General features: G+C 44.0%; 3 protein-coding genes across 3 annotated transcripts; 1 reads left to right on the top strand and 2 right to left on the bottom strand.

The window, feature by feature from the left end:
• Positions 1-84: 84 nt before the first annotated feature.
• Positions 85-2,808, bottom strand: LOC137786771 (mitochondrial dynamics protein MID51). The gene is made up of 4 exons (XM_068578865.1): positions 2,662-2,808; positions 2,343-2,523; positions 1,721-1,992; positions 85-1,559 (listed from the first exon to the last, which is right to left on the bottom strand). Exons 1-4 carry the CDS (start codon positions 2,806-2,808, stop codon positions 720-722), a joined length of 1,440 nt encoding a protein of 479 aa, XP_068434966.1. The 3' UTR covers positions 85-719.
• Positions 2,809-3,077: 269 nt separating this feature from the next.
• On the bottom strand, positions 3,078-4,245 carry LOC137786772 (mitochondrial ribosome and complex I assembly factor AltMIEF1-like). Its single transcript, XM_068578866.1, has 2 exons — positions 4,145-4,245; positions 3,078-3,310 (listed from the first exon to the last, which is right to left on the bottom strand). Exon 2 carries the CDS (start codon positions 3,288-3,290, stop codon positions 3,078-3,080), a length of 213 nt encoding a protein of 70 aa, XP_068434967.1. The 5' UTR covers positions 3,291-3,310; positions 4,145-4,245.
• A 13,535-nt stretch (positions 4,246-17,780) lies between these two features.
• si:ch211-256m1.8 (uncharacterized) lies at positions 17,781-23,008 on the top strand. Its single transcript, XM_068578340.1, has 4 exons — positions 17,781-18,224; positions 18,335-18,733; positions 19,118-19,189; positions 19,700-23,008. The coding sequence occupies exons 1-4, from the start codon at positions 17,781-17,783 to the stop codon at positions 23,006-23,008; spliced, it is 4,224 nt and encodes a 1,407-aa protein (XP_068434441.1).
• The last annotated feature ends 4,186 nt before the right edge of the window (positions 23,009-27,194 follow it).

The following is a 27,194-nucleotide window of genomic DNA, read 5'->3' as shown; positions in this document are numbered from 1 at the left end:
TTTCTGGAAACATAGAAAGAACACATTTTGAACACAGCCACTGTATTAATGAAGTTATTCAAACACCTTCATTTCAAACCGAACTCAGACCATGAGCGGTATTTCATATTATGTGTGGCAACAAAAAGGAGCATGAAAAGACGGTGTACTTCTCTCTTTGGGCTTCAATTTATTAGCTTTTTGGGTTGGCATACACACAATCAACGTCACACTCCATCCCTCGACATAGTGGCTTAGACCCGTCTCAAAATGGAGTAAACGACATTTAACTGCATTGGGCAATGGACCCGTCTGTCCTCCAGACCCTCTCCAACAGGTTCAAAAGAGCTCAAACATTTTGCTATGGACCGACCAATGCAGCGTGCCATACCTCCATCCCAATTCATTAGAACCCAACCGTCTACTCTGAACTTCATTAATACAACGGCTATAGTGAGAGCCATGAACTCCAATGGGCCTTCACGTTCAGAAAGATTAAAATAGTATTTGCATGATCACCCCACAGACAGCTTTTATGTCAAGAATCTCAAGACGAAGTAACTGCTACGCTGTGTCGAACCTTCTCGCTGATGGCAGACTGAAGAGACCATGGCTGAGTCCATGCTGTTGTTTTTTTCTCCCAGGAACCTTATTATGGCTTGAGGTCCCCATTGCCCACAAAACAGCGGTTGACGAGTCGAGGCCCCGTTGCTGTGTCGAGACGTTCTTGTACGAGGCCGTCAGGGATGGGGCGGCTGGGCCGCAGCAGTTCTCAGCAGCTCCTCGGGTTCTGAGAGGGCGCTGTAGAGCGTGTACCCCAGCTCGTCCACTTCCAGTTCAGTCAGCTCACAGAATAAGTTGACTTTAGGGCTGAGGGCACACGGCAGCCTCCCTGCCTCTAAATGTCCCACTAGTGATCGCTGCAGCTGCAGGAACCGGTCGGCCAGTGCCTCGTGGGTCCAGTCGCCTTCTTTTTCGCAAAGCAACAAGATGGAGTTGGTGAGCTGGCTGGCGTTGAGGCGGTTTAGTGCAGGGTTGAGCTTGCACACGGCCTTTGCCAGCTTCAGGCAGGTGCATCGGCAGCCTCCGTCCTCCTGGTCCAGAGCCCTGAGTCGTGCCGTCTCAGCCACGCGGAAGCTCTGCCGCCACAGGTTTTCATGCCGCTCTGCGGCAAGTCGGTGTGGTTTAGCGATCAGCGAGGTTCCGTCCTCCATCACAAGCAGCGGTAGGAAGTCTACGTACAATTTCCGGTCCGTCTCATACTGCACCTCCAGGGTCAGTGTTTCTGAGGGAACCACAGGACGAATGATGTAGTCGAGGACACTCCCGATAGCTGGCCAGTTGATAGAGCCAGCCACGAGCTTGTCAAAGACCTCAAGGACTGATTTAGGGGAGAGGTAGCCTCCGACCATGCAGCGGTCCCAGTAGCTGCTGTTCCGTGGGAAATACTCCAAATTCTCCCTGCGGATGAGCCAGAAACCTGGAACATTCATGATGGTGTCCTCCCCGGGGATGGACGACCACAGGTTCTTCTCCAAGATGAGAGGCACCATGAGCTGGGCGTGGTCTGCTGTTACCACCTAAATAATAGAAGGTGATAAAATGAAGAAAAGCATGGCTGGCCGAAGACGTTCACAAACCAAATACTTTCTCAAATTAATGGTGATTGACGTGAGACGGTGATGGTTAAAATGAAGACTACTTTTGTCTAAAAGTAGGTCAAATGTGAGTAACCTCTTACCTGCAGGTCATCATACAGACTCCCACTCAGGTACATCTCTCTGAGAGGCATGTCAGGCAGCTTGGCATGAAGGAACACTCTGAGCTCGGCACAGATGTCCAGCGCTGCTCTCCTTGCCAAAGCCTGCTCCGCAGAAGGGATGTTAACATTATTTTGGTAGAACTCCCACAGATGTTCCTGCAGGGACAGACGCATTCGGGCCCGCTGCAGGTCTGACTGAGTGGCGCCACTGCCTCCAACAGCAGCTCGACCCACGGCCATACGCAGACAGTCTGAAGAGAATAGAAACAATTAAAGGTTTGAAAAAAAAGAGGTTGTGAGCAAAGACACAAGGCACGGGTTTGCTTTAAAATTATGAATCTAGAAATACTACATTTTACTTCTACAGTATAACAATAAAAAAGGTTCAACTACATCCAATCAAACTAACATAAAACAGCTGACTGACTAACAACTGCACTACAGGGAGCAAACACCCACTGTAAAGGAAGAGCAAGAATCCTCCAGATAGGCTGACTGTCAACAAATAAAAGGCCAGCCGGCTGAAAGTCTAAACCACAAAATAGGCAGATCAATCCTGCAGAATACAACATGGAAAGAAAAAGAAAAAAAAGTTCCTTACCTGGTTCAAAAGCATGTGAGGAAGTAGGCAGAGTCTGCAGAGACCTGCTAACTGTGGACTTCATGTCATGGTTCAGTACCCGTGGTGACGAACCCATCCAGGCAGGCTCCTCCCAGCTTCTCTTTCCCGTCGGCTCGATATTTGTGGGGCTGGTGGGAGCACTTATGGCACGGTCGTACATCTGCACAACAGAGAGATACGAGCACACCGTTCACGTTGGTTTGGATGCTGACGCGAGAGCATTGTATGCCCTTCATTAGACATGCTAGTGAAAGGATGGAAAGAAATAAAGACTGGGAATAAATCGCCTCTCACTTACTCTTTTGACAGCAAGCGTTGCAATGCCGAGCATAGCTGCTCCTCCCACTCCCAGCACTAGCTTGGCATTGGAAAGCATGAAGTCAATGGCTGTGCCAATCCCATTGTCATCTTTCTTCCCTTTGCGGTCTCCATTCACCCCCGCCATCCTACCGCTGAAAGCAAAGGAGACAAAGACTGAGAGTGAGACAGAAGGGCTTTTTTTCTCTCTTGTCAACATGTTTTTACTCATGACCTGTGATCTTTGTCCTATCCTACAAAACAGAACTGTCCAGCATCCTCCACAACAAATGACTAAATATTAACAATGTCTCTGCTCCCATGAAGAGTATTTTCTTATCTGGAAACCCACCTGGGCGATGCACCTCCAGATGACCTTGAACCCACCCGCAGATGACCCCCACAGCCTTTTCCCCCCTACATAAGCCCACCCAATCGACTGTTGAGGAAGAACTGGCCCCTCCTCAGTGCGTCCTCCTTGTCTTCGGGTATCGTCAGGGGTTGGCAGCGGCGAAACTCTCGAGCCACGGCACGGCGATAGTAATTGCGGTCAGTGTGCTGAAGTTGACGCCCTGCGCGGAGCAGCGCCCGGTACAGCTCCAGCACAGCACTGCGAGACCAGCCGCCCATTAGAGACTACACCCTGGCTCCTGGGGAAAGGGAAGAAGACGTTACGGATGGAGGAAAGTTAGCAAAGCTTCATTAGGATGACGCAGCTACCTTATCTACAAGGTTTCAAAAGGTCACATGGGCCATAGATTCTGGTCTTCGTGCTGAAACCATCATCATCAAAGGTCGGGTTCAAAGTGAACGTGGACTCACAGAAGTGTCAATACAGAGAGGAGTTTGCTGCTGGAGAGATTCATTTGCTAACGGTTTACGCATTGCACTAAGAAATCTTTTTTTATTTAAAGATGTTAACTTTCACTCTTGATTGTTATCACTCTGTTCTCAATAATAGTATTTTAGGAGACAAAAAGCAATACATTATCCTAAAGTTCATTCATGACTAATGCAGCAAATATTTGTGTTCAATCCGCCTCTGCCTTGGAGGAAGCAGGTAAAATATTAAAATACACATTTAGGAGCAAGCCTCCTCTTAATGGGTAAACACCACCTGCGTCCAGCTGGTCTGTTGGACGCAGGCTGTGACGCTGGGTCGCGTTATAAAAACCACGTAGCTTCTCACCGTGGCTCTCCGTCTTATTACCAACGCGACCATGAGCTCTGCCCACCGGGAAACGGCGGCGTGTGTAATCTCCCGAGGTTACTGTGTCTTCAGAAAATGTCAGTCTGGACGGAGAGTCACACGTCAGGCTCGCTCTTGATTCGCATGTTAGCTTAACAGGCTAACTAGCCGCTAGGCTAGGGAGGCGCTGACCTTACCGTCAGCCCGCCCGAGACACGAGACAGGATCCCGGGACACGCGCGGGCGATGAAGAGGGAAGCAGTAACACGAAGCACGCGAAGCAAAACACACTCACCTTTCAGGAATGAGAGCTAAGAGGAAGTATGTAGCTTCAGACAGAGGTAGGGCTAATCTCAAGCCGGGGGTCAGATTCGACAGTGACAACCGGAAACAAATAGCTACCACTCAAGTACTACATCCGGGTTGTTTCAATGCGTCGCTATACATTTTAGAATGAGATATAATTGATGAATTATTACTATATTCTTGATGAATTATCCGTTTGCTGAATATGATAGATTTTACATAAAGCATTTAATAATTAGGAATTTTAAAAAATCATGTCTGTGTGTCTCCATGTATCATTGACCTTAAATGACATAATAATTACTATTATTAAAGCAAGTAAATTACAACAGATTAACACTCTATGACAGATGGATGGATGTGTATAAACTTTATTTATCCCCAAAGGGAAATTTGTTGTTAAAGTAGCAACTTACAGACACACAAATAAAATAACAGGGATAAAAGATATACAGCGGACATACATCTTAGAGATCGGAGAGAGTATTAATTTAGGAAATTCCATTTAAACAATAGAGAAAGTGCAAAAATGCAAAGTATGTGTAGTGTATTGTATATGAAGTGTATATAAACATGAATATGTACAATGGATAACAAACAGCAAAAGCGAATTGATATTGATTAATTAATTTACAGAGGATCTGGCCTGAGGTGACTTATTGTAAAGTCTTATTGTCGTGGGCAGGATTGTTTTCCTGTAATGGTCCTTGTGACGTGTGAGCTACACAACTGAGCATCCTGCACAGTTGTTCTATTTTAACCACACAAATGTTGCCAGATGGCGTGACTGTTCGGATGTCATAGATGGTTTCTACTATGCCACGACTCCACAACTTTGAAGATTGATACAGAGTTCTACCACGTTCATCTTATTGTTCAGACATGCAACTGTGACTTGTAGAATGATAATGACCAATTAGATCTGTAGTCATTTTAAAGAATTACTTTGAAATGCAATTGTTTAATCTCTGACAGACCAGCATCCATTAGTTTGTGTGTGGTCAGTGATTAGTGAAAGATTAACTTGTTGTCTTTGAAATCTGGTGTCAAGAAACAATTATGTTTTTTTTTTTAGAAATGTAACACAAACCTGTCATTCATTATCATCAAATTAAGGAAACAGGTCCTATTGACCATGTAAGTAATACATCCAGATGGTAGATGCAAAAGTCATCATTAAAAAGAGGAATGAAACATGATCCATATGATTTTCACATAAATTCTTTATATACAAAGACTGTTATAAATCAATACAAATAAACGGATTGCATTAACAATGGTACATAATTTAAGGACTGAAACAAAAGAACGTCTTTTGTGTTATCGATATATAGTTATATGCTTATTTACTTACTACAACCCCAAATTCAATTCCACTAATACATCAATTTTCTTAAACATTTAATGTTGAAGGATACAAAGTTTAAATAGGATGAAGGACTGTTGGAAGTTTTTCTAAGGAATGGACAACACAAGAAATATCACTGGTGATGATTAGACACTCAAAGCTGGATGAAAGTCTTCAAAAATGGTTATTTAGACATTTCATGATTAAAATCCACATTGTATATTGGTCGTGGTCAAGTGTATAACATCGAAGGGCCTGTAGACTTACTTTAACAGAGTATTTTTGATCAGGGCATGTACTTCATTCCTTTCATTCTAGGAATGATATGTAGATCCCTGACGTCATCATGCTGAAGCAGCCAACACAGGTAGCGCTCAGTCCCCATGCCCCATCCACTGGTGTGAAGCGGTTTCACTTGCCGCATGTTAATGTACCATTTGTAGGACTGCTCTGCCACTGCATGGTGCCTGAGGGCCTCCTTTACCATGTCAGCGGTGGTATGACGTTCGCCGAGACCCAAAGTCTCACCGAGTCCCAGGAGAAGGTCAGCGGCTTTGGCTTTGCGCTGCCCAGTGCCCTCCACGTAGGCCTGGTAGAAGGGAACCCCTAGATGGTCCATCTCAGTCAGCCAAACGGCACCCCCATATTTCTCTATCAAGACCCGCTCTCCTTTGCGTGTCAGCTTTCTGCCAAACTGTGGCTGGCCATCTTGTACCCACTCCAAGCAGTCAGCAGAGGGCATCATGGGAATGGCCTGGTCCAAAGGGACTCTCGGGAGAGGACTTTTTCCATCCAGCTTACTCAGCATGGCTTTGACATGTGCAAGGGTCCCGGCAGTGTTGAGGATCACGTCAGAGTGTTTCTTCAGCATGGACTTGGTGAGATGAGCCAAGTATCCTTCTGCTGTAGCTATAGCTTTGTCCATGTCACCCAACAGTTCACACTCCACATGGTAGAACTGGTTCAAGTGAGAGGCATCGGGATCTTCCCCTCGAAAGCTGGAAGATATGTAGTACGTCCCCGGGAGGTTCTCCTGGAAGCGAAGGAAGTATTCAAGTACAAATTGCATCGAGTCAGCCAAGTAGATGTCCTGGCCCATCAGGTTAACAGAAACTGGTTCCGAGTCAGAGCCCAAGCCCATTGGTGAGGAGATGCAGTCTGTGGTGAGAGGGGTTAGAGCGTAGGAGTACTGGCAGGAAGTGTGGAAATAATCCACTGTGCTGTGGAAAAGAGTGTTTTGAATCTGGAACAGGTTGCGATACCACTGGCTCTTGATGGCAAGTGTGGGGTGCGACTGAGGGTCTTGCCATGATTGAGAAGGCCTGCAGTGGGTGATTTTTGAGTGGATACCTTTGAGGGCCCCAGGGTCAGCAGCTGGGCCATCCAGTGATGACACATATCCAGGGTAGCTTTGGAAGAACTCTGCTTGCAGATCAGCTGGTTTTGTGCCATCTGCTGAGGGCAACAGAGGAATCAGCTTGGTGTGAGCATAATCAATCTCAAGGCCCTCAAAGATGAGTGCAACTCCTCGAGCTCCCATCCCCTCTTCCAGTAGTCTGGCGACTTTATAAGTGGCCAAGATCAGTGCTTGGTAGTCAGCTTCTTCCAGTTTGAAGATGTCACTGGTCAGATGTTTGCGTGGCACCACAACGGTTAGTCCAGGAGCGTTTGGGTACGGCGTCAGGAAGGCAACATGCTCACTGTCCTCCCACACTCTCCACTGTTGCTGCTCTCCACGTACAATACGACAGAACAGGCCATCGTTGGAAGGGTCTCCGTGGAAGTCAAAGCAAGAAGGTGCATTTGGTGTTGGAAGTCCGTTTCTAATCTTTGCTTGAACCTGGGCCAGTGCCTCATCGTCCCAGCGGGGGGCACTTTTTGAGGTGCAGTAGCCAGGATCTTGAGTGTGGAATTCCTCTTCATTTGCAAGATGTGGCTGCCAGTTTGGCTCTAGGCCATGAAGAGGAAGCAGTCGGATTTGTGCTGGCTGATTAGGGGTTGGTTTGAAAACTAAGGCACAGCGCTGCACTGCCAATCTCTCACATAACAAGCTTGACACAACTCTTGCTCCTTGGAGCATAGCCAAAAAATCTGGTGTTGCCAACTGGAAGATGCTTCTTGCCCCGCTAAGAGTTTTTCTAGTCAGAACGGTTGACCCAGGAATCCAGGGTTTGGGATCCAGGTAGGCAACCAGCTCATCCGTTTCCCAGATCACATGAGAGAAGCTCTTGAGGGGCCTGAGGACTTCCACACGAGAAATGCCTTCTCTCATTGAGGCCACAAACATCACTCCAGAAGGAATTTCAATGATGGCATCACCTTTACTGTCGACAGCAATAATCCCAGCACAGATCCCATCTAGATGTTCAGCCATTACTTCTCGACATGCCTGTCTAAGGCTATATCCAGTGTGGTGGTAGAGACTGGCTACTTTTTGTGCAACTGTGTGCCTCAAAAATACATCTCCATCCCCAGAGCAGGTAAGAGCCAACTTGTCGTCAGCATATAATCCTGCCCCAACTACTGCTGTATCCCCAACTCGTCCTTTCAGCTTTCCGACTAACCCACCTGTGGAAGATGCCGCAGCCAACCCTTTCCAGCGATCCAAGGCCACAGCTCCAACTGTCTGAGGGTGATTGTTTTGAGAGGCTTTTCCAGCAGCTTGCGTTGCAATTAACTGTCTGTGGCGTGTATCAGTGTAGAAATACTCTGCCCCAACAGGCTTCTCTTTCTCCTCCAAGCCTTGCAGAAACTCCTCCGCCCCTTCTCCCACAATGAGTGAATGTGAGCTTTTCTCCATGACACACCTGGCTGCTTTGATGGGGTTCTTCACACATTGCACACAAGCAACTGATCCCGACCTTTTTGTATTGCCATCCACAATGGTTGCTTCCATTTCAATTTTTCCATCTTTGTTAAATACTGAACCTTTACCTGCATTGAACAAGAAGCAGTCTTCAAGAGCTTCTACGGACTTCTGAACTGCATCCAGACTCCTTCCACCTTGTTGAAGCACTTTAGAGCCAAGAGTTAAAGCCGTCTGAAGAGCAAACTCTATAACCCCAATCACATCCGTGTTCAGCATCATCTCCTCTCCAGCACCACCATGAATCACCAGAGTGTAGTCTGTGCTCATGCCAGAGGTGGAGTCAGCACAGGTTTTGCCCTCGTCTTGGCTCTCTGGCCAGTTGTTTGACTCTCCATTCATATTCTCAGTTGAATTCACTGGATGCTCCATGGCTCCCATTTGATATGCAATGGCGCATCTAACAGCTAGAAGCATCACTAACTTTAGGTTGATCTTCAGGCTCTCTTGAAGCTTGTCCAATGCCAAAGCAAAGCTCCCTTTTCCATTAAGCACAACGCGAACCTTGTCCCTCTTCCCAAGGTAGGTGACAGCCAGCTGATCCTGGGCATAAACATTCCCTACTGCACACTCCACACCCTCCACCAGATCTGTACCTGTGAGGTAGACAGATGGACATCCAAAGGGGTCCAGGTACTTCTTCAGTGGGTTGTCAGATGGCAATGATTGACGCAAAGCAGCTAGGTGGGGACCAACGCCTTTACCACTTTTGGTACTTTTGATGAGGTTTTTATGCTCCAGAAATGCAACATGGAACAATTTTAAGAGTTCAGGTGTGTATTGGATCGTGTTATCTGAGCCAATGCAAGACGCCAAAGCACTTACTAACTTGTGGGAATGCTTGGTGATGGAGTACGTGGGATCACAACGGCCATGGTTGTAGTGACGCATATGGGTAGGTGTGACAAGTATATGCTTGGGAGTAGAGTCTCCAACAGTCTTCCTCAGGGAAAGCTGCAAAGAGAAGTTGATCCAAGCGTCATAGAGGCCTCTCTGCCCTCTGAGAGTAGAAAAGACATCAGGATAGGCAGACACATCAAAAGTGAGAACTGGGTGTGCTGCTTTTAAGTCATTACTAATCTTGGGTGTATTGACTTCTTGCAAGGGGAATGGGAGGGAAGTTGGACAAACATAATTTACATTGTTTACCATGACAGACCCATTCACATTTTCTTTGTCCTTATGGACAATATTTAAGTCCACAGTCTCAGACAGATTGTACACATGCTCAGTTACAAGCCCTGCCACCACCCCGTCCACAGCACTGTGCTCAAACACCATCCCAGCTGTGCAGTCCTTGAACACCACCAGATTCACCACCTGTCAAGAAATATATAAATGAAGATTGATTGACTGTTTTAGTCTATTGAAAACCATTGAGCACTATAACCTCTGACCATATTTAGTTATATTGTTGAATTTGTATATTTCTTTATTTTAACGTTTTTGCACTTGTGAACTTGGTGAATGAATATCTAAGTAGTAGATTTGCTGACCTGTATACATTTTTAATGAGCTGAAATTACAAATTTGGTTGTAAAAATTTGACAACCCCTAATGTAGTTCCTCTCTTCAATAAAGGCAATGAAAACATGTATTTCTTAGCAGAAATAAAATTCACACTTACTGCCACTCTGTGGCCTTTTTTATTAAATGCAAAGTTCAATGGTATAAGAGAGTGTGAAAAACATGAATTTAATATTAGCCTGGTTGAAAATTGTTTTTCAGAGTCTACCCAATACCTTATCATAGTATCTCAGGCATGGGCGGTCTCCTCCTCCCAGCCTCACTGCATTGAGGACATCAGCCAGGTCAGAGGGTGCGTTGCAGTCTTCCAGACAGAGCGTCAGCACGGCGCTCTCCATCAGCCCCAGTGACGCCGCTGCAGCTCCTCCTTGCCCCAGGATCTCTTCCCTGGTGGCAGCCCAGACTTTGCGCTGTAGAGCCGAGAGGCCGCAAATGATGGCGGGGTCATTCTGTTTTCCTGCACTGGGTTGCGCCATCACCTGAACCAGCTGGTCGTAGATGTCAATGAACTGCCGAGCAGAAACCGGCCCACCGCTGCCGGAACACGCCAGAATGTCAACAGGGAACACGCCCCCGACACAGGTGACGATGGCGTGGAGGCTATCTGGGTAGATCTGGAGATAGCAAGGATTCAGCTTAGAATTAGAGCCGAACGGGCACATTTATAATTCATAACTTTTTCATTTCGTTTAAATCTTCAAGGTTATTTGACCAGTAATTTTACCTTAATCTCATCTTGACTTCTTCCAGGAATCCGGCTGGCAGCGAATACCTCAGACTGCTGTGTGCGCTCCATGGGCACATTGCTCTCCAGTAACATGGGCTCACTGTACAGCTTTGCAGCTGCCCAAAGCAGAGCGGCTGCCCTCCCCAGCTGGGTACATGCCTTTGCTTTTGAAGGCAGAAGCACTACAGGGAGGGCAGTGGAGGTGGGCAGGGGTTCAGTGCAAGACAGCAGACCTCTTTTGAACTGTTCAGTCACCCAATTCTCTTTGCCTGAAGCAACAGTTGACAATTTTTCCTGGGCCTCTTGAAGGAGCGCCCTCTGCTGTTCCAGCGTAGCCTTGAACTCTGGGTAAAGGTCAGGACCTAAAGTGAGCTGCAGCACACGACTCAGTTCTTCCAAGGTGACGTCCAACTCTGGAACAGGGTAGTTGAGAAGGGTCATCCTGTTGATATGGTGCAGGCTTAATAGAGAAGGAGAAAAAGCGAGAAATAATGAATGGTGCATGTTAAGCATATAACATATGGAGTGCTGCAGGGATGATGTCTTTTTGGACACCAGGAACTTAGCATTGTATTGATTCCCTTTACAAAAAGACAGCAGGATTTTTTCAATTGGATTTTGGATTCCTGCAGAAAATAACCCATGTGGCCAACACAAGTTTATTATACGTAGAAGTTTTGTTGAGAAAGATTATCTTTTATCTTAGTTTTTGAAGCTTGAATACAGTCGGCAGTTTTAATCTACAAACAAACTACACATCGCGGTCGAATGAACGGGAGTATTCAAGGAGGCTTCATGATGTTTAGTATTGTCATTTTAAGTTTTATAAGACATTTAAAAGCTTTGAAATTCACATAAGGGATGTTTATGGACGTATTTTATATTGCAGAACAAAACTTAGAAAACTCTGAAGCATCTAACCAAAAACCTTTAACAATCTTCTGTTCACACACACACACACACACACACACACACACACACACACACACACACACACACACACACACACACACACACACACACAGTGGTCCTCCCAGCATGTCACCAGCTATGACTGTTTCAAGTGTGTGCCTACAACAACACGGGATTCTAATTGACTTTCCATTGGCATTGTTTTTGTGCTTTGTGACACACACACACAAATGTCCCATGAACACAAATCAAACGTTAACATTTTGTGACTATTTCTAGATCTGTCTGAAGACCGGGCTGGCTGCAGAGCGACAGGAGGAGAGTCTATCAGTCAGTCTGGTGGACGGTCCACTGGGGACTGTAGTGACGCCTTGATATGTCCTCTAGCGCCACTGTCAGGTTGACTTCAGGATACTCTAATTTATTTTTTTTATTTTTTTAAATATGTACAATTAGCATGAATGACAAAATCCTTTCCAAATAGTTATGTAAAAAATATTCAATAAAAAAGTGTCCACAGGAGGTACATCACTGAAAACAATTGAGAACCACTGGCTGAGAGGTTACCTGTGCCTACAGAGCTGCTGTAGTAAAGCTACATTCAGGCTTACTGTTACGCAACACACACACACACACACACACACACACACACACACACACACACACACACACACACACACACACACACAGGCACGTGTGACTTCTCATTTCCCTTTTCATTCCCTTCACATGATGTCCAACCTTTTCCACATTACTGGAACCTGTAATTAAATTATTAAATTGTTTGTAAGGACCAGCTGAGTCTAACAGAGGTCTCTTTGTGTGTTAATAGCATAAACACAAACTGTTTCTATCCAGATTTGACTTCTATAAGAGACAATACCCCCTGGACGCAGTTGCTACGGACTTAAGCATCTGCTTTCTCGTGAAAGCACTTACTTCCTTTTCGCCAGCATTTTTGGTTGCCGGTTGTCAAGGGAATGCATCCCTTGACAAAGTATGACTGTTGGGAAATTAGATTTCTCCTGGTTTGCCTCATCAGTTCAAGTCTTCCACACAATGCTGTCTGTCTGTGTTTTATCTGATTGTGGATTCAGGTTCTGCAAGGACACAGGTCTTATGACTCCAATAGCTATTTACTGAATGCAAGCAGCAAGACCACTTATTACATCATATATGTTTTCAATGTAACACTAATGGACCTTTAACATTCATTCCATACGTTATCTGATGTTATGGACTTTATTCATTCTTTCGAATTCTCTTTCTTCTTTTTACTTTCTTTAAAGGGCCAGTTAACCCAAGTTTCATAAACTGATTTTTTTCATTTAACATCAGCTCATTTCTATTTTATCTGCAATAATAACTGTTACAGAAAAGAAAATCATACCAAGGAAATAGTCCCAATGAAGACTGTTGCCTCTCATCTGCGTTGATTACCAGGTCTGGAAAGACATTGTACTCTTCAAAATGTCAATATGCTATATTATTACATCAGGTCTGGTCTCCTTTTTATCTCAATCTTAAAGAAACTAATTATATGTGTTGCGCCTTTTTGTATTTAAGGACTTCTATTCTTTCAATTTAAAACTATTCTATGAACAATAAATAGCCCAAAAAGACAGGTGAGAGACGATAACTTGTGTTTTTGTTCTTTAACCTAGTAACATATCCCAAGAAGGTATTTCCTAAGTTTTTTTCTTTTTTTAAAAACTTTTGTACAGACTAATACTGATACACATACTGAGTATATCATTATAAATGTATTTTCTACATTATTTACATATTTCTTTATTTAAGAGTGAAAATCTGCTTACCTCAATTTCTCCGAGGTCTGGCCAGCTGGTAGGGTGGAGGAACAGTCAGTGGGAAAACTTGGTTGGACTACAAAAACAAGAGTTTGCCTCTAATACAGAAGCAGTGACTCCAATTAAGCAATTCAGTTTATTACCTCCCCTCGCTCCCTCTCTCTCTCTCATACACACACAATCTGACTAACACAGCGCCATTATCATATTTAACCTCAACATTTTAGACATATGAAGACATGGAAAAAGCAACAATCCTCTTTCGAAAACATCTTGGGGCCAGAAATCTTCAGGACATGGTCTGCTACATTGTGAAGGTTTGTCAACAATGCTTTGATCTGCAGGCATTAATGGACCAAAGGCCAGCAACCAACAAAGCACAACAAAGTGATTACGGCGTCTTCTGTTTGGGTAAATTCATTTTAGACCTTTGAGATTCCCACTCTCAAAACATATCTGAGGTGTTCCTGGCACCTGCAAATTAGGTCTGATATGCTGCTTGTTCTTCTGGGTTGATTTATGTACGTTCTATGTATCTCTTTTTTAGCCCTATTTTTTGTTTCTAGCCCTATTTTTTTGTTGTGGTCGGTGAACCACCACAATCAAACATGGAGCTAAGAACCACAGCAGAGAAAGATGGGGTCAAGTATTTGACTTAATTTGTTTATATTTACAGTTAGTTTTTCTTTATTTAATCCCTTAATTACACATGTATCGATTGTCTGTGTCCTCAAACCAAGATTTATTGTCCACAACAGAGATTAAAATAATGTATTTGAATAAAAAAACCTTCTCATCGACACAAAAAAACATGAGAAAATAGAATCCAGGTTGAAAAATACCATATTTACCAATTGAATTGTTCGTGTGATTTCTCAGGTGGAGGAGAGGAAACAGTCTTACTTGGACTCATATGACACTGTGTTGGTAAAAGATGAGACGTTGGAAGTCCCCAATGCTTTACTGCTCTACCAATAAGTGAAGAAAGAATATCACAGGCCCTTTTGTATTAAACACTCCGGTCCATCAGCTGAGGGAGGCCTCTCCTCAAAGCACCAGTAAAAAGCTTATTTACAGCCAACTGAGAATGTTTCATGATCATTTTACAAGATTATTCACCTGACCAGTCATTCACATCCCTTTTATTTCTATGTTTGCATCGTCGACCGACTCTGCAGCATGTAAAGTGTGTGTGTGTGTGTTTGTTTGTGTGTGTGTGTGTGTGTGTGTGTGTGTGTGTGTGTGTGTGTGTGTGTGTGTGTGTGTGTGTGTGCGTGCGTGCGTGCGTGCGTGCGTGTGCGTGCGTGTGCGTGTGCGTGTGTGTGCGTTTGTTTGGGGATGAAATTAGTTTGCGTTTTGGTCTTCATATACGCTGTAATGAAATGAAATAAAAACAACCAACTTAAAGTGCAGCAATTAAACATACGTAAACATCAATGTACCAACATACATTTATAACAAACACTGCATCTCTTCCTAGAGAACAAAGGAAACTGATCATTTTTACACGGGGATGCCTATTGTAGTTTTGTCCAACTATGAATACAATGGTATACACAGTTTAAGTTAATTCAGTTTTAACACACATGCAACTTACAGTTTGTCCTCCATTCAAAAAATACCAAAGTAAACCTAACTGTCGTCACACTGACAAATGATCATTTAAGATTATTTTAGATTATACTTTTGGATTATAATTAGGCTACTGACGCATCAATGTGCTCGTTATTTCAGTGTCAGCTAGGTTGATAATATAGTAATGTATTGTAGTATATGTTGTATTGAAAATCTACATATTAATTTTGCTTAGTAAGTTAATATGCAAAGTAACTAAAACCGTTTCATAAAGTTAGTGGAGCACAATAATCCTCTCTAAAATGTAGTAAAGTACAAAATAAAGTAGCAGAAACTGCAGTTATTCAAGTAAAGTACCTCAAAAATGTAAATGTACTTATTTTCCACCCCTGAATCAATGAGAACACTACCACACCACCAAGGAGGGACCCAGACGTCACTGGCAGGAATAGCCCTCAACTCTGTCCCAACAAAAGGTCATTTATATATAAGATACGGGTATAAATAACAAAAAGATGAGTCGAGGAGAGGTGATCATTTCTCATTCCTGAAGACGCAGCAACTCCCCACGACCTCATGGAAAAGGATTAGCTCAGACGCTCTCTGGGACAATGAGGCCTCAGACTTCTTCCACATCTACCAACCACACCAAAATCCACCTTCCATATGGATATTAAGCCTGAGCTTTTGATGATGATTCTTCGGGACTTCTACATTTTAAAGTCACCGGAAAAATCAACAGTTTATGTGGTTACAGAACATATAGCATAATAGAAATAAAGCACACTCTAAAAACTTTTACTCTCAAGGGCAACTTTGGGAGTAATACTTTTTTTTTTTTTTTTTACTAAGTGTGAATAAAATTCCTCAATCATCAAAGGTTATGTGTTTACATGTGTGAAATATTGAATGATTTCAGTAGCAAGTAAGTAGCCTCTGACCATATAAATGAGTATAACATCACAGAAAGTTGACTAAAATTGAAGCTAAAAGAAAAGCAAAAGTGCTGCTACTTACAGGGAGAAAATATGAAAGACATGCAGTCAAAAAAAAAACAGACACAAAAGTGATGAAAAATGTATTCTTATTAAGTATATATTACGTAAAGGACAAATTAACTGAAGGACGTCATATGTTAAAGCTGAAAGCTAATATAATCTAAATACTTTTGGCTTTTTCCTATTTTCATTGATGCAATATTGTTGCATTTTGTGAATATGCATCACATAAGTCCCACTTTCACAATGTCAAGAAATGGACCAAAATACAATTTAAAAAAGCTAAATTCTCCAGTAATGAGTGTATCAAATGTAAATGTACATCATGAAAAAGATAAAAGAGAAACTTAACTTGAAAATGTCCCATTTCTTTGCTGACATCATTGAAGGCCTTTTCTGAAAGTACATTTATTTGAAGAGTAATTTAAATGTAGAAAACCATATGAATAGAATATTATCAAGAGTAAAAGTGCCAGTTGTAGAAACGCTGTGTAACGGTTACTAGCAGAGGAACCTAAAGAGCACGACACAGAGACAGATTGACCAGGACAGTTCGGTTTACTTAAGATGAGGCAGGGTCAACACATGTGAGATGAGGAATGATGCTGACGTGGTCAGCTGTAACACACAAGACAATCTGGCAGGAAAGACGTGGAAGTGGAAGAGCTTAACTAGTGAGGGACTGACGAGGGGATGTGCTGCAGGTGAGATGAGCGTGGAGAACCAGGTGAGGGGAATGAGAGCTGACACAGAGTGGGAGGAGCTGAAATGACAGGAGAGTTATAAAACAGGCAGGTGAGTGTGAAAACAGTTGCTGATGTGGTGAACTGCATCATACTGTGGAAAGTGCTTGCTGAGACTACACTGAGTGTGGAAGAAGAGCAGGGGGCTGACTAACTGGTAAGAAAAACTAAACATCACATCATTGAGGTAAATTAAAGCTTTTTCTGTTTGACTTTTCTTCACTGAATGTGTGTAATGCTGAAATTTGAGATTGCATTTGGACAATCAACCGTGTTTGGAAGTATTGGTATTGTCAAAGCAGATTTTTAAACTAATTAAATGGGAATTATGGAATATCTCTCCCGAAGTCTACAAACGCAAAAGAAGCATTTGATTCATGTTCCCCTTCATAATGCACAAAGACCTGTATTGACTCGTAACTCACAAATCTGACAACCAGTTGAACTTGCTGTCTTTAAAAAAAAAGATGGAGACAAAAGGTCTATCGTGTCACGACTCTAAAATAAGTGGATTGTGTTGCAATGTGTTTTGTGATGGCATGGTGGCTATCCAAGACGCTTAAATGTAACATGGTACACTGACTCAGAAATCCATCATTTACAAGTGGATATATTTGTGTTAGTTTTTATTTAATTATATCATACTCTTGTTTTCCCAGGTGGTGTCAAAGTTTTTGGTGATTAGTCTACTGAGTAGCTATTGTCAAGCTAAACACCAAGTAAGTAATTAATTGCAAAATGATCCCACTGCTTAGCTAATAGCAACGAGGCAGCACTTGTGTGACTGGCTCCACATTGTTCTTGTGCTGCTGTGAGAAACATTACTTGCACTGTAGTGAAATAAGACAGCATACATTTTGTAATGTGAAACTCATTCAAAACTCTTTTTACTGACTCGATGAGTTAGTGGAGCTCGGAACTTTATTCCAGACAACTTGCTCCTTCTACCTGCTAAACTAGCACCGTTGTGAGAAAAGCCTCTCCAGACTTGTTAAATGCTGTACTTGGTCAAACCTCCATCTTTATTCGGTGAAGTCTATTGCTGAGCACTTCAATTACATTCAAACCCAGGTAATAAAAGTGGATACCTCTTGAGTCATACTCGTTCTCTTACTCGCAGGATGACCCTTCTCAACTACCCTGTTCCAGAGTTGGACGTCACCTTGGGAGAACTGAGTCGTGTGCTGCAGCTCACTTTAGGTCCTGACCTTTACCCAGAGTTCAAGGCTACGCTGGAACAGCAGAGGGCGCTCCTTCAAGAGGCCCAGGAAAAATTGTCAACTGTTGCTTCAGGCAAAGAGAATTGGGTGACTGAACAGTTCAAAAAAGGTCTGCTGTCTTGCACTGAACCACTGCCCACTTCCACTGCCCTCCCTGTAGTGCTTCTGCCTTCAAAAGCAAAGGCATGCACCCAGCTGGGGAGGGCAGCCGCTCTGCTTTGGGCAGCTGCAAAGCTGTACAGTGAGCCCATGTTACTGGAGAGCAATGTGCCCATGGAGCGCACACAGCAGTCTGAGGTATTCGCTGCCAGCCGGATTCCTGGAAGAAGTCAAGATGATATTAAGGTAAAACTACTGGTCAAATAACCTTTAAGATTTGAACAAAATGAAAAGGGTAACCATTATAAATGTGCCCGTTCAGCTCTAATTCTAAGCTGAATCCTTGCTATCTCCAGATCTACCCAGATAGCCTCCACGCCATCGTCACCTGTGTCGGGGGCGTGTTCCCTGTTGACATTCTGGCGTGTTCCGGCAGCGGTGGGCCGGTTTCTGCTCGGCAGTTCATTGACATCTACGACCAGCTGGTTCAGGTGATGGCGCAACCCAGTGCAGGAAAACAGAATGACCCCTCCATCATTTGCGGCCTCTCAGCTCTGCAGCGCAAAGTCTGGGCTGCCACCAGGGAAGAGATCCTGGGGCAAGGAGGAGCTGCAGCGGCGTCACTGGGGCTGATGGAGAGCGCCGTGCTGACGCTCTGTCTGGAAGACTGCAACGCACCCTCTGACCTGGCTGATGTCCTCAATGCAGTGAGGCTGGGAGGGGGCGACCGCCCATACCTGAGATACTATGATAAGGTATTTGATTACCAGCATGTGTGCACCATTACCTTAATACTAATGTGTGTAGTTATCTGTGTTCACTTGACAGCAACTAAATTACTGGTTTGAGATAGAAATACCATACGAACTTAAAAAAAATCAACTAAATTTATCAGCAATACCACTCCGACTGAAATATTGGATTTTTAAAGTGAAATTATAACAGACTGGTGTGATGACTTCTTTCCCTTTTTTGAGGTTACTTTTAGCCAGTTAAAACTCAAAGCAGGCTGTATACTAACTGAACCAGTACAATGTTTTAAATTGTGATTTAAATCTGAAGTGAAGACTAATGAAAATCACTTAGTGATATACAAAGAATATTGATCACTATCAAATTAAAATTTTGTTTTCTAACAGGTGGTGAACCTGGTGGTGTTCAAGGACTGCACAGCTGGGATGGTGTTTGAGCACAGTGCTGTGGACGGGATGGTGGGAGGGCTTGTAGCTGGACTACTGTACAATCTGTCTGAGACTGCTGACTTGAATATAGTCTGTACTGGTACAAATGTGAATGGATCCAATACTGCAAATGGCAATTCTGTTTGTCCAAATTCCTTAACCTTCCCCTTAGCAGTATTTACTCCAAAGTTGAGCACTTCCTTGCAAGCAACTAATTCACTTATCAAATTTGATGTGTCTGCCTATCCTGATGTCTTTTCTGCGCTCCGAGGGCAAAGAGGCCTGTCTGACGCTTGGATCAACTTTTCTTTGCAGCTTTCCCTGAGGAAAACTTTTGGGGACTCTGCTGCCAATCTATTGCTTGTCACACCTACCCATGTCCGTCACTACAAACATGGCCGTTGCGATCCCACGTACTCCATCACCAAGCATTCCAACAAGTTAGTAAGCGCTTTGGCATCTTGCATTGGCTCAGATGACTCAATCCAATACACTGATGAACTCCTGCGCTTGTTTAACGTTGCCTTTTTGGCACATAAGGGCCTCATCAAAAGCACCAAAAGTGGTAAAGGAGTTGGTCCCCATGTAGCGGTCCTGCGTCAATCGTTGCCATCTGACAACCCACTGAAGAAGTACCTGGACCCCTTTGGCTGTCCATCTGTCTACCTCTCAGGTATAGATTTGCTGGAGGGCCTAGAGTGTGCAGTAGGGAATATTTATGCCCAGGATCAGCTGGTTGTCACCTACCTTGGGAAGAGGGACAAGGTTTGCATTGTGCTTAATGGAAAAGGGAGCTTTGCTTTGGCATTGGACAAGCTTCAAGAGAGCCTGAAGATCAACCTGTCGTTAGTGATGCTTCTAGCTGTTAGATGCGCCATTGCATATCAAATGGGAGCCATAGAGCATCCATTGAATGCAACTGAGAATATGAATGGAGAGTCAAACAACTGGCCAGAGAGCCAAGTCCAGAGCAAAACCTGTGCTGACTCCACCTCTGGCATGAGCACAGACTACACTCTGGTGATTCATGGTGGTGCTGGAGAGGAGATGATGCTGAACACAGATGTGATTGGGGTTATAGAGTTTGCTCTTCAGACAGCTTTAACTCTTGGCTCTAAAGTGCTTCAACAAGGTGGAAGGAGTCTGGATGCAGTTCAGAAGTCCATAGAAGCTCTTGAAGACTGCTTTTTCTTCAATGCAGGTAAAGGTTCAGTATTTAACAAAGATGGAAAAATTGAAATGGAAGCAACCATTGTGGATGGCAATACAAAGAGGTCAGGATCAGTTGCTTGTGTGCAATGTGTGAAGAACCCCATCAAAGCAGCCAGGTGTGTCATGGAGAAAAGCTCACATTCACTCATTGTGGGAGATGGGGCTGAGGAGTTTCTGCAAGGCTTGGAGGAGAAAGAGAAGCCTGTTGGGGCAGAGTATTTCTACACTGATATGTGTCACAGACAGTTAATTGAAATGCAAGCTGCTGGAAAAGCCTCTCAAAACAATCACCCTCAGACAGTTGGAGCTGTGGCCTTGGATCGCTGGAAAGGGTTGGCTGCGGCATCTTCCACAGGTGGGTTAGTCGGAAAGCTGAAAGGACGAGTTGGGGATACAGCAGTAGTTGGGGCAGGATTATATGCTGACGACAAGTTGGCTCTTACCTGTTCTGGGGATGGAGATGTATTTTTGAGGCACACAGTTGCACAGCAAATAGCCAGTCTCTACCACCACACTGGATATAGCCTTAGACAGGCATGTAGAGAAGTAATGGCTGAACATCTAGATGGGATCTGTGCTGGGATCATTGCTGTGGACAGTAAAGGTGATGCCATCATTGAAATTCCTTCTGGAGTGATGTTTGTGGCCTCAATGAGAGACGGCATTTCTCGTGTGGAAGTCCTCAGACCCCTCAAGAGCTTCGCTCATGTGATCTGGGAAACGGATGATCTGGTTGCCTACCTGGATCCCAAACCCTGGATTCCTGGGGCAACCGTTCTGACTGGAAAAACTCTTAGCGGGGCAAGAAGCATCTTCCAGTTGGCAACACCAGATTTTTTGGCTATGCTACAAGGAGCAAGAGTTGTGTCCAGCTTGCTATGTGAGAGACTGGCAGTGCAGCGCTGTGCCTTAGTTTTCAAACCAACCCCTAATCACCCAGCACAAATCCGACTGCTTCCTCTTCATGGCCTAGAGCCAAACTGGCAGCCACTTCTTGCAAATGAAGAGGAATTCCACACTCATGATCCTGGCTACTGCACCTCAAAAAGTGGCCCCCGCTGGGACGATGAGGCACTGGCCCAGGTTCAAGCAAAGATTAGAAACGGACTGCCAACACCAAATGCACCTTCTTGCTTTGACTTCTACGGAGACCCTTCCAACGATGGCCTGTTCTGTCGTATTGTACGTGGCGAGCAGCAACAGTGGAGAGTGTGGGAGGACAGTGAGCATGTTGCCTTCCTGACACCGTACCCAAACACTCCTGGACTAACCGTTGTGGTGCCACGCAAACATCTGTCCAGTGACATCTTCAAACTGGAAGAAGCTGACTACCAAGCACTGATCTTGGCCACTTATAAAGTCGCCAGACTACTGGATGAGGGGATGGAAGCTCGAGGAGTTGCACTCATCTTTGAGGGCCTTGAGATTGATTATGCGCATGCCAAGCTGATTCCACTGTTGCCCTCACCAGATGGCACAAAACCAGCTGATCTGCAAGCAGAGTTCTTCCAAAGCTACCCTGGATATGTGTCATCACTGGATGGCCCAGCTGCTGACCCTGGGGCCCTCAAAGGTATCCACTCAAAAATCACCCACTGCAGGCCTTCTCACTCATGGCAAGACCCTCAGTCGCACCCCACACTTGCCATCAAGAGCCAGTGGTATCGCAACCTGTTCCAGATTCAAAACACTCTTTTCCACAGCACAGTGGATTATTTCCACACTTCCTGCCAGTACTCCTACGCTCTAACCCCTCTCACCACAGACTGCATCTCCTCACCAATGGGCTTGGGCTCTGACTCGGAACCAGTTTCTGTTAACCTGATGGGCCAGGACACCTACCTGGCTGACTCGATGCAATTTGTGCTTGAATACTTCCTTCGCTTCCAGGAGAACCTCCCGGGCACGTACTACATATCTTCCAGCTTTCGAGGGGAAGATCCTGATGCCTCTCACTTGAACCAGTTCTACCATGTAGAGTGTGAACTGTTGGGTGACATGGACAAAGCTATAGCTACAGCAGAAGGATACTTGGCTCATCTCACCAAGTCCATGCTGAAGAAACACTCTGACGTGATCCTCAACACTGCCGGGACCCTTGCACATGTCAAAGCCATCCTGAGTAAGCTGGATGGAAAAAGTCATCTCCCGAGAGTCCCTTTGGACCAGGCCATTCCCATGATGCCCTCTGCCGACTGCTGGGAGTGGGTACAAGATGGCCAGCCACAGTTTGGCAGAAAGCTGACACGCAAAGGAGAGCGGGTCTTGATGGCAAATTATGGTGATGCAGTTTGGCTGACTGAGATGGACCATCTAGGGGTTCCCTTCTATCAGGCCTATGTGGAGGGCACTGGGCAGCGCAAAGCCAAAGCCGCTGACCTTCTCCTGGGACTCGGTGAGACTTTGGGTCTCGGTGAACGTCATACCACCGCTGACATGGTAAAGGAGGCCCTCAGGCACCATGAAGTGCCAGAGCAGTCCTACAAATGGTACACTGACATGCGGCAAGTAAAACCACTTCACACCAGTGGATGGGGCATGGGGACTGAGCGCTACCTGTGTTGGCTGCTTCAGCATGATGACGTCAGGGATCTACATATCATTCCTAGGATGAAAGGCATAAAATACATGCCCTGAGCAGGCCCTAGGATGTGATGCATAATACTAGTTTGAAGTTGAGAGCAGACTGTTCAATCACAAAGGCTATGGCTTGCATCAATGTTTACTCAACAATTGATGGGAATCTCTGATCCACGTTCAGATGTATGCCTTTGGTCATTTTTGTGGATAAAGTGTAGTTGCTGTTTGTATACCAATCAAATATACCTTGTCTTGCAATGATTACAATGCATATTTAATGTAACCTATTTTGTACAAAGAGTTAAATATTGATTCCTGTTCATGGATTAATATTGTTCACGTCATGGTCACCCTGCAATGAATTCGGCAAATAAAACAAAATGAACTAATCCCATTTTTGTTACTCAAGCCTATTTAAGAGGGTAAGATTCTGGGTAACTTTGGTGTTTTTTTTTTTTGTTTTTTTTTAGTTCACGTTGTTAGAATAATTAAGGTTTACAAATTTTGAGTATTAGATGACCCATTCGTGAAACTGAACTTACTAATGCTTTAATTGTTTCAAGGTCACAAATATGGTTTGGGCTCCCTAAGGATCTGACATTTGCAGGAGTTTATGTACTCGTGAGTCTTAGTCTAAATTTCATCTTCCATTGCGCTCATGTTGGCGCAGTCTGAGCTTCTGTGTAAATATCGTAACAGACATCAACTAATGCAATCTATTGTTATAGGGATCTCATAATGTTCTAGCCATTTAAAAAATTTTCACAGATGCATGTGGTGGTTTCCCTATTAGTGTTTCTCATTGCTCAGCTCCTGTCCCTCAGCTTATGCTGCTACAGTGCTTTCTGCTTAGGAAGGTTGCTAAGTAGTGGCGCTTCCTTTTTAGCTCCTTTAGCATAGGAAACCCTGACTCTCACTTAAAGGAGGCAATGAGTCCATGGGGCGACAACATTTAAAGCTGAGAACTATCATGACCGAGAAACAAAGATCATGTAAGTAACTATTGCATAACTTGGAAATCTTTAATGTGACCTTTCAGTAATCTGTTTAAACCTGGTGGGGGATACAAATGTGGCTCAACGCTGAAAACTAATTTGTCTCTTTGGCTTTTTACTGCAGCCTCAGCCCTCATTCCTGGAGTTCAACACTAAGAATATTCAAGGTGAGCTTTTTTTGTCTTTAATCTTCAGAACATTGTCGTTTTACTGCAGCAGACCCACATCAATCACACCCACATGCAATCGCTGCCTATGTGGGCTGACATTGAGCACCCCTTTCACCTGTATGACTGTGCTTTTCTTGCCTTACAGGTTTACATGGATCCTGGTTATATCTGGGCCTGCCCAACACCTACTGCTGTTATAATTAGTTGCATTGGTATTGCTTTTCATATTCTACAGGAGCCCCTATTTTGAAGTCCCATGTGTCTCCTGATTGGTCACTCATCTGCATTCAATCCCCTGCCCTTGGTTTTCCCCTCTGCCAAACCCACGCATTCAAACACTCCCCTGTTCCAGTGACAGATTGTCTTTGTCGTACACAGTGTGTTCTTCGCTCCAACATTATCATCCCTGCTTCTACAGTTTTTGACCCCACATGACTGTTTTGGCTCATTGCCTGCTCCCTGTCTGACTAGTTTGCTTTTTGTACTCTAAACACATGTTTTGTTTTTTTTTGTCTGTGCCTAGGAAAAAATAAATTGCCGTCTACCTGACCTTGTCTTCCTCTGCATCTTAGTCTAGAAACTGTCACTTTTTGATAGCTCTAACATTTCAACACGCCTACTACTCGTTTCTTGAGTCGTTTCTGTGATCTGCATTGAATGTGTTGCGACTCTGTATACAACATCTATTGTACTTCTGTCCATCCTGGCAGAGGGATCCTGTTGCCCTCCCAAAGCTTTTTTGTTTAAAAGTATAATGGAACATTTTCAGTAGCACTTAAGTATCCTGATAAATCAGTTTACTCAAATTGAAGCTAAAAGCAAAAGTGCTGCTCAAAGGGGGAAAATGAGAATATTGTATTTCTGTGGACATCTAATTGTCAAAGTAGAAACACTCAGAACTTGTTGAAGCAGTGTGCAGCCATCTTATCTGAACTCTACACCTAGATGACATCACTCAGGGATGCTTCCTTAACATGATGTCCAGATACCATAACCCTGACGAGCAGAAACTGTGCTGTTAAATAGTCCTTTTCGGTTGGGAACCTTTCATCACTGACGGAAATGGTCGCCATGATAAATCCTGGTTGAGTTCTCTAAACTCAAAGGAAAGGACTGTCATACCTGATTACGTGGCTATTTTAGTGAAGGACCCACTGGAACTTCATTAAGCAAAGGTGATAATGCTGACCCACAATCCTTTGCAGCAGCAACATTTCAAGTGACTTTGCATTTGGCCATTCACCGGCACAAACTATCATGAGCAACACATGCAGATCATGTAAATGATAATTAGCCTGACTTAAATACTTTCAATCTGTTAAACCGTCTGGCAACTTATGAACATGTTGCTAAACACCACTGTAAAGTGAAACTGCTGTATTTGATATTATCTCTCTGGTGTTGAACTGCAGCCTCAGCCGTAATTCTTTTATTTTACTTTAGTTACAGAAGCTTTAATGGGTTAAATTGTATGAACTCTTCAGTCTGACTCATGTTTTTGATTATCTTTGGAATCGTGTTACATTACAATAAAACACTATCAAGTTGTGTTACATAAACTGTGTTCTGCATCTTTTTACGATCTGATTATAGTTTGCATGTAAACCATAACAAAGGGTATGAGACACACATTAGTGGGATAAAGTATTTAATTCAGGTTTGAAACTGAATAGTTTAGTAGCGTTGTACTCTGGGAAAAATCCCTTGGTTTCACTTTTATATTCCTTTGTTAATTTATATTCCAACCTCGTTAAAGTAAAACCATGAACCTGGTTGTTAAATTTGTCTGCATGACTCAACACTGTAAGAAGACAGATGAAGTATTTAAGATGCTTTATTGTGGTCCGAGATGGACTACAACGTTGTAGTTTCACTGCTGCAGACAAACTAGCGTCACTAACATCGCCTGCCGTCACATAACTACGTCGCTTAGTGAAAGTGGAGTCGTATTCTCGAGGAGAGTAGCAGGAAAAGCAGATATTTGGCACAGATATCCTATTTTACAAGTAATACTGGGTATATTCCATAGCTCAACAACACAAATAGTGACAATTTGTATTATATATATATATATATATATATGGTGGCTTAAGGTAGGGGCTAAGCCCCGTTGCTCTCTATGGGCCGGCCGCCACTGTGAATAGATTACAGAGCCACCAACTCTCACGGTTTCGCCGTGTGACACGCGCTTTTTCATGTTTTCACACGCCACGCAACCAATATCTCACGGCAAAAGAGATGCGGTCGTTACTTTTCAAACTCCCCGACGATAGATGGCGCTAAGGAGCGCATCTATAAACCTATTCGCTGCATAGACATCTTATTTACCCCAAACAGACACAGTTGGGGGACACGATTGGGGGACCGCCGGCAGAGAGGAGCAAAGAGACGGAGGTATCAGGGCTCCCACGTGTCACGCATTGAACGTGACTGTCACTCATTTCGGTTTACTTAAGATGAGGCAGGGTCAACACATAGGAGAGGAGGAATGATGCTGACGTGGTCAGCTGTAACACACAAGACAATCTGGCAGGAAAGACGTGGAAGTGGAAGAGGGGATGTGCTGCAGGTGGGATGAGCTGGAGAACCAGGTGAGGGGAATGAGAGCTGATGCAGAGTGGGAGGAGCTGGAATGACAGGAGAGTTATAAAACAGGCAGGTGAGTGTGAAAACAGTTGCTGATGTGGTGAACTGCATCATACTGTGGAAAGCGCTTGCTGAGACTACACTGAGTGTGGAGGAAGAGCAGGGGGCTGACTAACTGGTAAGAAAAACTAAACATCACATGATTGAGGCAGTGGCGTCCCTAGTCTAAAACATTCGGGGCTAAAGCCCCGAATATTAATTCCCCCCCTCCCAAAAAAAGTTTTTTGTTTTTTTTTAACGATCACATCCTCAAACTACTGTTATGTCATGTGGATGCTTCGATGAAACAGTGTTTCTGGACAGGTTTGAGTAACAATAATACATTATTTTTTAAAAAGCCACTACTTTGGCTTTGGCACTAACACCTCCGGGTCACACGAGACGTCATTCACCCAAAACAGTGGCGTCAAGAAGCAGACGCACTTGACAACA

This window comes from Clinocottus analis, unplaced genomic scaffold (assembly GCF_023055335.1).
Source record: "Clinocottus analis isolate CAN_PGR_092001 unplaced genomic scaffold, fCliAna1.0.p SCAF_16, whole genome shotgun sequence".
Taxonomy (NCBI): Eukaryota; Metazoa; Chordata; class Actinopteri; order Perciformes; family Cottidae; genus Clinocottus; species Clinocottus analis.
This window is presented reverse-complemented; position numbering and strand designations above follow the sequence as displayed.